A 10,874-nucleotide genomic window follows, 5' to 3' on the forward strand; every position below is an offset into this window, starting at 1 on the left:
GAGGATGGGGGACTCTGCCCATTGCACAGTTAGTAATAATAATATAAGAATAAGTCTGTTTAATATCCAGGTGTCCCATATTCCAATGTATAGCTCCATCTGGCTATCCAACTGGTATTGTAGTTATTTTCTGTGTATTTTCTTTAATTTTACAAATCAAAAGTTTTTGTGTATTTCATGTGTGGCCCCAGACAATTTTTCTTTTTCTTATGTGGCCCAGAGAAGCCAAAAGGTTGGACACCCCTGATGTAAAGCAATACTGGCATGTTGCAGCAAGGGTGCCCATGTGACTACCCCCACAGACATGCATTTTTTCACGAGTCTCACCACCATTCTCGTTTCTATTCTACCAACTAGTCTGCTATTTACTTTGCAAGGGCCAAACATGGTAGTGATTTAAATACCTTGTTTATCTCAAAAAATAACCAAAAAAGTATTCCCTAATTAAAATAATAGGCAAAGGGTATGTTCAGGATGAGCACTATTCATTGAACTCATGATGAACATGGGGGCGACAAATCTCCTCTTCTTCGGGGCAACTAATCTCCCCAAACTGCCTCCCGCTGGCTAGAATGTAAATCACCGGCGGGATGGCAATCAGTGCGCTTCGTTTTCCAGTCGCCTCACCAGCAAACTTTGGCCAACTTCGGAAAACGAAGCGCTCTGAGTGCCATCCAGCCGGTGATTTCGATTGTAGCCGGTGGGACGCAGTTCAGGGAGCATAGTCGCCCTGAAGAAGAGGTGATTTATCACCGGGTGACTAAATCTTCCTGAATCTGAGCGTGTCTCTGCCCTTATGAACTAAAATCACTGTATTCTACACTGTTTATTATACTTTATGTATGTGTGTGCCCTACACTGCCCTAAGGCTACACAGCAACCTATTTAAGTAATCATTTGATGCAAAAGCACACTTTATAATGGTGAAAATCATCCGTATGTCATATTTAAATGCTTAGAAAACCTTGTTTTTTGTGTTAACGTTCCTTTAACTGCTTGGTTGTAAAAGCCGCTGTGCTTTTACCCCAGTTGTGAAAGGATTAATTGCTGGCCAATTCGTCCCTCCAGTGACCCATTATAGATCAAAAGGACCGTCCTCCACCCATAAAATGTTTTAATTTTGTTGTTTTTTTTATGGATAGTGAAAGAGAAGATACATTTTTACAATGGTTTAAAAGTTATTTGTAAAAGTAATTGCCATTAAAAGCCCCATCGGTCTGTCTGGTTTATATTTATATATTTGCTGTGCTTGAAACAATTGTTGCAGGCCAGCAGAATAAAAACAACTGGAAGAGATCTCACTCTTATTATATTGTTTTAAAACTCAAACCCACAAAACAGAAAGAACACTGCTTTCGACTGCCATTACATTTTCAATCAACTTTAAAACAACTGCAAAATAAAATAATTATAGGAATACATTAGAAACACAGCAGGAAGTATCCAAGAGCAGCAGCACTATGTGCTTTTGTTATGTTATTTATCAGAACTCTGGAACTGCAACGAGATCTGTTCTCGATGAGAACGCAATAGTAGAGCAATTACTGCTTGTGCCTGCTACTGCATTGAACTACATGTCCCATATTGCTTTGCTGCCGTTTCTGCTTCCTTTCCCCTATGTCATCTCTCCGAAACATCTGTCAACGCCCTGCTTTTAGTTTCGATTCATGCGCGAAAACTTTTGCGCTCTTACGCCAGAGAGTAAAGGTCTTTGCAGACGGTGATATCTGATAGCGTCTGAAATAAGGCAGAACTGCTTCGTATTTGCGGACAGCAGAGAGGTAAGAGAGCCCCTGGGATTGTAAGTACAGTTTCACTGTAACCCATCCCAATACTTTTTGTGCAGCTTGTGAGCTTCTGCCTGTTGTCACTCTTACCCCCTGTTATTGACTTTAACATTAGCTTCCTTAAGTGAACAATACATATGGCATTAAGGTGGCAATTGCAAGTAAAATGCATTCTTTTTTTATGGCATAGATATACTCCTTGTATATGGAGATGCTGTCTTGATTTTACAACCAAATTAAAAAGCAATAGCCAGAGAGTACAGCCAAACTTTGTTGATCACCTTTAACTTAACCTGTTGGGCAAAAACGTTATCCTCAACCAAAGGTGCGGGCTAATAGAGCTTGCACTTCAGCTGGGGCAGGTCAGGACTGAGAATTAAAATAGGCCCTGGCATTTCAGGTACACATAGGCCCAATAAGCCCACACAGAGGCCCAAACAACCCCCACCAGCCCACTAAATACCTACTTTCTATGGCACCTTATAGCAACCCATCTGGCATTTGCCAGAACCCACAGATTGCCAGTCCAGGCGTGGCTGGGGGTAACCGTAGTATGTTTTTTCTATTTATTTGCCCACCCCTGCCAGTACTAGGCCACCCGCACTGGGAAGGAGCTCCTGTTACAAGCAGCCATGTTGGGGCACATGCATAATGAGCGAATGCCGCAAAGAAAAAAATGAAGACCAATGAAAAGTTGCTTAGAATTATCCATTCTATAATATACTAAAAGTTAACTACCCCTTTAATTCCATATAATGTTGAGACCTTACTTAGTAGGATTCTCTTGTGTTCTCTTGTTGCTGTGCTGAGTGAATTATGATCATCTGCACCTCATGGCAGCCTCTGAGATATAGGAGGATTTCTGTGAAAGTTCTTTAGTAAGATGTATGAGCTTTTGGCAGCAGAATTGACACAGCAATCCTGTACCCTGATATTAAAGGGGTAGTTCACCTTTAATTTATCTTTTAATATGTTATAAAATACCAAATTCTAAGCAACTTTTTAGTTGGTCTTAATTTTTTCTTTTTTTATAGTTTTTATTATTTAGATTCTTCTTATTCTTTCCAGCTTTATGGGGTCACTGACACCATAAAAAAACAAATTCTCTGTAAGGCTACAACTTTATTTTTATTTCTATTATTTATTACTCATCTTCCTTTCAAGCCCTCTCCTATTCATATTCCAGTCTCTAATCAATGCATGGGTGCTAGGGTAATTTGGACCCTAGCATCCATATTGCTCAAACTGCAAACTGGAGAACTGCTGAATAAAAAAATAAACTCCAAAACCACAAGTGATAAATGAAAACCAATTGCAATCAACATCCTACTCAAAGTTAAAGGGGAACTCCGGTTTCCAAACCAACATTTGATAAAGAGGCCCACATAACACAGAAAAGGTATGAATAAATGCCATTTTCTTTGCTGAAATCCAGCTGTTTAAAGGGGTGGTTCACCTTTAAGGTAACTTTTATTATGTTAAAGAACGGCCAATTCTAAGCAACTTTTCAATTGGTTTTCATTATTTATTTCCTATAGTTTAATAGTTATTTGCCTTTTTCTTCTGACGCCCATTTCTAAAAAAACAAATGCTCTGTAAGGCTACAAATGTATTGTTATTGTTACTTTTTATTACGGATCCTTCTATTCAGGCCTCTCCTATTCATATTCCAGTCTCTTATTCAAATCAATGCATGGTTGCTAAGGTAATTTGGACCCTATTTACCAGCTTGCTTAAGATGCAAATTGAAGAGCTGCTGAATAAAAAGCTAAATAACTCAAAAAGCTTCAAAAATAAAAAATGAAAACCAGTTGCAAATTATCTCTGAATATCACTCTCTACATCATACTAAAAGTTATCTCAAAGGTGAACCACCCCTTTAAAGTGGTGGTTCACCTTCAAACAACTAGTTACTTTCAGATAGATCACCAGAAATAACGACTTTTTCCAATGACTTTCTATTTTCTATGTGTGACTGTTTTTCTAATATTGAAGTGTAAAGTGTAATTTTTCACCTTCTGAAGCAGTCCTGGGAGTGGGGGTCGCTGACCCTGTAAACTGTTCTAAATGGATATATTTAGTTCATACATTTCTTATCTTTGTCCCTGCTGGGCAGAATCTGTTGATTTCATTACAGGCAGCTGTTAGAATTAATACAATAGTTGCTAATACTCCAGAGATACTGCTGAAAAATGTATCAACTAAATGTTGCAAAATTGTAAACGTTTAGAGTCTGCACCTGAATTACTGAGCTGTCAGACAAACACTAGAGACAGAAACATTAAAATTAAAACTTAGATTTTGGAAAAACAGTAAAAAATAAATTATGGAAAGTAATTGAAAAAAGTCTTTATTTCTGGGGAACAATCTAAAAACAACTGAATTGAAAAAAGTGTTTGGAAGGTGAACAACCCCTTTAAGACTTCTTTAATTCCCCCCCCCCCCAATTTAAGATTCATGTTAAACTTTATAACTCTTATCAGTACATTCTACCACACCCAGAGCAAAGTATCTGCCAGCAACAAAATGTCAGGTTGAAGTTCATTATAACAATTGGCCAACTAACTAGGTTTTCCCTAAAGCTTTGCCAATGAATGTTTTTTTATTTGCAGTGTAAAACTATTTTATGTTGTGTGTTTAAAAAGCTACTTTGGGGAGATGCAGCCTGATTACAGCAAGAAATGGCTATTTTGGAACAGACTGTTGTTTACAGAAGTTTTTGCCTTACATTTTTGCAAGGATGCTTATAACATGCTGAAAATCAGTTATGAATATGGTTAGAGCGGTACAAATACTTGTCAATTACCAATGGTGCAACAAAAAATCCAAAAGGGACTCTCTAAACCCTCTTTGTCAACTGTCTTGGAAATGGAATGAGTACGAGAGCAAGGTACAGCTTCTCTTATAAGATGAGATTTTAGGGAGTTATGAGAAATATATTTTTGGAGTGGACCCTGCACCTTGCTGTATCCCACAGCTGTAATTTTGGTAGCACTGAATAGTTTTGTATATATTATTTGCATTTAAATCTTGTATACAGATTGTTATATGTACTAGCATCTTATAAATTAAATAAAATCATTATTCTTTTGTACAAATGGCGACATCTGCAGATACTGCAATTTGTTAATTTCCTTTTTAGACACCAAGGAAGGCAGGAATCTCTGTTAGACTTCAAAGTCTAAAGTATTGATTAAAAAATCCTTAATCTAAGGACTGCCGTAAAACCACAGCCCCAGCAATGGACAGTGGAGAATCATGTGTAGAGGAAAAAGACAAGGGAAATGCTGGTGAAGATAGATTTCCTGCATCGGGAACCTTAAATTGTAGTAATCCCCCAGATTCATCAGTTAGTGGAACAGATGTAACAGAAGAAGATGGTGGTAGTCGTTCATCAGGAAACCTAGAGACTAAAATAGAAGCTCAATTTTCTGTATCACAAAGATTACCTAGTGCTGAACAGGACAAAGAAGATAAAGGCCATACTGAACCTACTATAGAAGATTCGGTAGCACCACAAAAAGAATCCCTGGGAGAAGGTAACAAGGACACACCTAATACAACCACTGAATCAAAATCGGATGTTGAGTTCGGAGAAGAGAAAACGCAAATTAAATCCGAACCTACTATACATACAAATTCTACTCAATCAGCTGCATGTTTAGAAAGGAACATACAAAATGTACCTGTACAAAATGAAAAGCTCTATGATGAAGAACAGACAGCTGAAAACAGACAAACTATAGAAGATTCGGGAGCACCACAAAAAGAATCCCTGGGAGAAAGTAACAAGGACACACCTACTACAACCACTGAATCAAAATCTGATGTTGAGTTCAGAGACGAGAAAACGCAAATTAAATCCGAACGTACTATACATACAAATTCTACTCAATCAGCTGCATGTTTAGAAAGGAACAAACAAAATGTACCTGTACAAAATGAAAAGCTCTATGATGGAGAACAGACAGCTGAAAACAGACAAACTATAGAAGATTCGGGAGCACCACAAAAAGAATCCCCGGGAGAAAGTAACACGGACACTCCTACTACAACCACTGAATCAAAATCTGATGTTGAGTTTGAAGAAGAGAAAACGCAAATTAAATCCGGTCCTACTTTACATACAAATTCTACTCAATCAGCTGCATGTTTAGAAAGGAACAAACAAAATGTACCTGTACAAAATGAAAAGCTCTATGATGGAGAACAGACAGCTGAAAACAGACAAACTATAGAAGATTCGGGAGTACCACAAAAAGAATCCCTGAGAGAAAGTAACACGGACACTCCTACTACAACCACTGAATCAAAAAATGATGTTGATTTCAGAGAAAAGCCAAATTTAAATCCAAATTATACGCAAACCACTAGAAATCCAGAAAGGAACAAAGAAATTGCAACTGAGAAAGAGAATGAACAAAAACCATCTGACCAATCTGAGAATGAAAACCAACACAGTGATTCACCTAAGGATCCCAATAAAAATTGGCCTAGAAAAAGGCCTGCAGCAGTAAAGTCTGGTTCAGGTAACAGAAAAAAAACAAACATCAAAATGTTGCATCTTTGGTACAAGTATAGTATCAATTTTCTAGAGTATTTGGAACCTGGGGGGATTCCATATAATGGGGCTTGCCATAATTTGGATTTTTATACCTTGTCTATTTAAAAAATACATTTTAAGGGTTTTTAAATAAAAACCAGTGAGATTGTTTTAACACTAATATGGATTTATGCAGCTTAGTTACAATCGAGTAGAAGGTACAAGGTACCTTTTATCCAGAAATCTTGTAAACTGGGGTTTTCTGAATAAGGGGTCTTTTTCTAATTTGGATCTCCGTACCACAATTAAAAAAAAAAAAACAATTAAACTCATAGTATTGTTGTGCTTCCAATAAGGATTAAGTAATATCCTAGTTCCCAGCAGACTATCATAGTTTTCTTTTCAATCTGTGGCATGTGTGTTAGTTCAGTGTTAATGCACCTATTTTTCATAAGACCAAGTCAGAAAAAGAGATCCAGTTCAAAAAGGTTAGTATTTTATCTGAACTTTGAGGTTGTACAATGAGATCAGGGAGAAGTGAGCCAAAACATTTGCATTTATTAAAAAAACTAAAGCAAAGGTCTTTTTCAAGTGTTGTGCATGACAATAACCACAAACCCTTTTAAGAAGAACACCACATCCCTACCATCCAGTGATCAAATAAGGTAACTGCTGGAGGGATATTTTACAGCCACCTAAAGCTTATAGTATAATACACCCCAGTTGTAGTCTACTTAATATGCATGCAGACTATGATTAGTCCATGGAAGTCCAAAATGTCCAGCAAGTTTATTTTAGCCTGGTGCTGACCAATGGCCTGCTGAGAACACGAGATCATCACTAAACAAAATATCCATTAATTGCTCTTGAGCCTGGCACTTCCCAATGGCCTGCCTAGAGATCATCATTAAAAAATGACATTACCATTATTATATATTTTATAGCATTAACAATAAACTTAACATGTAGCACATTCACTTGCATTTAGAATTCTAAATTTCTCATGCAACACATGAATATCTGTATAGCTAAGAAAGAAAACATCAAATACACTTGTGCTCCTATTTACTTCAGACCCTATTGTTTAAGGAATTTAATATTCTTATCCATTTTGGCTCATGTAGTACTGGACATTTTGTATGGAAGTAGTGGAATGGTACATCAAATGTAGGGCTTTATCCAGTACATTTGATGTTTTTATATTAATAGCATAATCATCGATTTTCTCAGCATCTTTTATCTCAACAGATAAAGACCAACAAGCAGCTCCCCAGATAACTGAACCCATTGAGGAAGTAGGAGCAATCTGTGCAGAAGAGGAGCAATCCAGGGGTGAAGTCAGAGAGAAAAAGGGCACTGTGTGTTATGTAGCCAGTTTTGCTGCAGGTAACAAGAAAGAATGACCCGAAACACTTCAGTTTTTGATACCTTACAAGAATGTTTTTTTTAGCCTGCCTACCTTAATGCTCTCTTTATTGTTAAATTCTTAGGCAGTTTTTCCTTTCTTATGGCAATGGCACACAAAGTGATTTCAATTGCTGAGAGTGCTGGCAATAATAATAATATCAATTTCATTTCACAATATGCACTGTGACCAGTATTGTGGTATGCTCGTCATCCAGTGATTAAATAAGCCTTGCCCAAAGCTTTTAACACAATACATTCCAACTATAGTCCAATTATTATGCGAAGGCCAAGTGCTCTTGAGCCTGGCACTGCCCAATGGCCAGCCTAGAACTTCATCATCATTAAGCAAATTGACATTACCATTACAAGTATGGGATCTGTTAACCAGAAGCTATACCATATTCTAGGCAAAAGGAGCCCCCCTAAAAGATATATTGTATCTAACTGTCAATGAATGTCCAACTCTTGCATGAAGACAGAATAAAGAGAAACAGATGCTGAGAGAGGGATAGTGAAAATAAACTTAATTATTTTAGAAATGGTACAGAATTTTTCATTGATTATATTTATAAAACTTCTTATTTCAGTATGATGAAGCGTATATTAAATTTTCATTTTTGTGATAGTTCCCCTTTAAGCTGTATCATTTTATCTCTTGCAGATATTACAAAAACATTATAAGTGGTCCAATTGGTCATCCTCAAAGCACCAACCATTTCGATATTGTTTTCATGAATGGGGCAGACCATGTGTTCTGAATTATTTTAATGGGATTGGGATTACATAGCCTATCATCTCAGCACTAGCAAGTTTATTTGCATGAAATGCATGCTACAATGGCATTTATCTAAATATCTGTATATTCTGGTTGTTAAATGTATTTCTCAGTTGTTACAAGGTATGGAAGCCTTCCACCAGTAAGCCCTATGATTGTACCATCTATGACATTCTGAGAGGTTTCAGTGTCTGGCTTTAACCAGTTGTGTACTGTAATGTTAATTATTTGGGTTAATTGGCCAAAACAATACTGCAGACCCTTATAAATGAATTACCATTGTTCAGAACTGCACTAGTAAATGATCATGGCAACCAATCCACATTCAGCTTTCATCTGCCACCTGGAGGTAGAACAATAAAAGCAAAGCTCTGATTGCAACAGGTTCCTGCACTCAATGCTACTGACAGTAAATTACCTCTGTCATTTAACATATAAACTGATAGTTATTTTCTTTGTCTCCAGGTATTGGAGGTGTTGTGTTATTAATCGTATTCCTGTATTTATACTGTTTTGGATCCACTCCATCATCTGACAGTACACCTGTAATGAAATTTTTAAAGGAATTTGAAAAACTCAAAGCAGAATTTCCTGGGCAGAATGAAGCGTTGTGGCTGAGAAGCGGCAAAATGCTGCAGAGGCACTTAAACAAGTCTCAGCCACTAGAACCTGCAACACTGATCCTTACCGCAGCCCAAGATGGTGAACATACGTTACGTTGTTTGAGTATTGGTTTAGCAAAAGCATATGCAACCTCTTTAAACTCCAGCTGGAATCTGATTGATGGACCTAGCAAAGCAGCATATGACAGTACTACCACCAAACTGCAAGTCGATGAGACTCTATGCTCAGGTTTTGAGTCAACATGCAGAGCAGCCGTTCTGCATCGCATAGAAGAGCTGGCTCCAGAATCACTGCTTATCCTCTACAAATACTGTGACCATGAGAATGCTGTCTTTAAGAATGTGGCCCTGGTGCTCACGGTTCTTCTTAAACAATCAACATTAAAGTCAGACCAGACTCTTACTGAAGTAGAAGAACAAGTGAAAGATTTCCTGTGGGAGAAATGTACCAGCCAAGGCAGTGGCAATTCTTATAATGAAATGAATGTGGATAAAATGAGTGGTGTGTGGAGTCGTATTTCCCACCTGGTACTCCCAGTATATCCTGTAGAATCTTTAGAGTCTGGAAGTTGCACCTGGAGTTGAATAAGGCATGGAATTAACAGGCTGCTTTTGCCATAGTCCCTCTTTTTGCTGACTAATAGGCAAACTACATACTGTGCATCTATTTTTATACAAAACTGTTTATGCTAGTGCCTTTCATTATTCCTTATTTAACTGTACATAATCTGATACATACACGAAGAAGAAATTACGGAAGTGTGAAGTTGACTCCTTTATTGCACAAATGAATTTCAAATTTTGAATCTTGTGAAAAACAGCTGTGTATTTGCACTACTGATCATACTTCACCTAAAGCCCGGAATCACGCCTGAAATCAAATTGATTAAATTAGGTTTTATCAAAGAACAGTTATTTATTACAAAGACATTTGTCATGCTTACAAAAATCTTCAAAAATGTAAATCTTCTAAATGTAGTGATTTCAAGTTGTAATCTTTTTCTGCATCACAAGATTAAAGCATTATAGTTATTCTTAAAGGGATACTGTCATGGGAAAAAAAATTTTTTTTCAAAATGAATCAGTTAATAGTGCTGCTCCAGCAGAATTCTGCACTGAAATCCAAGAGCAAACAGATTTTTTTATATTCAATTTTGAAATCTGACATGGGGCTAGACATATTGTCAATTTCCCAGCTGCCCCAAGTCATGTGACTTGTGTACTTTATATTGTGAGTGGGTGCTTAAGCTCAGTAAGTGACAGCAATACAGAGCATGTGCAGTGAATCAGCAGAAAAAAAGATGGGGAGCTACTGGGGCATCTTTGGAGACACAGATCTTTACTGCGAAAGGGCTGTGGTTGCCTTGGGCTGATACAGAAGCACAAAACATAATGTACAACATTTATAGCTACTTCTTAAGTTAAGCTTTACTTCTCCTTTAAGGCTAAGGGGCACATTGTGTATTAAATGCTTTTTTCCACCTGTGGCTTTTAACAGGGCCGGATTTACAAAGCACGCACCCCTAGACCCACTGGTGTTTATCACTCCTGTCCCCTCTCCTTTATTTGTGCAAATTTTCATCATCGGGGTCGGAGCAATGGGGATTGCGCATTGGAAATTTAAAAACCGATTGTATCTCCTGGTCATTCCCAGTGTTTCTGAACCAATGTGAGTGTGGTTGGGCAGCATGCCGCCCCCTAAAATCCTGCTGTCCTAGGCCCGGGCCTTGGTGGCCTCT

At 37.6% G+C, this 10,874-nt stretch overlaps 1 protein-coding gene across 2 annotated transcripts; it reads left to right on the forward strand.

The window, feature by feature from the left end:
• The first annotated feature begins 1,584 nt into the window (after positions 1-1,584).
• On the forward strand, positions 1,585-10,172 carry LOC108715648 (torsin-1A-interacting protein 2). 2 transcript variants are annotated; one of them, XM_018260988.2, is made up of 4 exons: positions 1,585-1,781; positions 4,930-6,316; positions 7,561-7,716; positions 8,978-10,172. In XM_018260988.2, the coding sequence occupies exons 2-4, from the start codon at positions 5,029-5,031 to the stop codon at positions 9,718-9,720; spliced, it is 2,187 nt and encodes a 728-aa protein (XP_018116477.1). In that variant the 5' UTR covers positions 1,585-1,781; positions 4,930-5,028; the 3' UTR covers positions 9,721-10,172. The 2 variants fall into 2 exon arrangements, with proteins under 2 accessions (XP_018116477.1, XP_018116478.1); XM_018260989.2 differs by having other exon boundaries at positions 1,591-1,781; positions 7,579-7,716.
• Positions 10,173-10,874: the final 702 nt, after the last annotated feature.

This window comes from Xenopus laevis, chromosome 4S (assembly GCF_017654675.1).
Source record: "Xenopus laevis strain J_2021 chromosome 4S, Xenopus_laevis_v10.1, whole genome shotgun sequence".
Lineage (NCBI taxonomy): Eukaryota > Metazoa > Chordata > Amphibia > Anura > Pipidae > Xenopus > Xenopus laevis.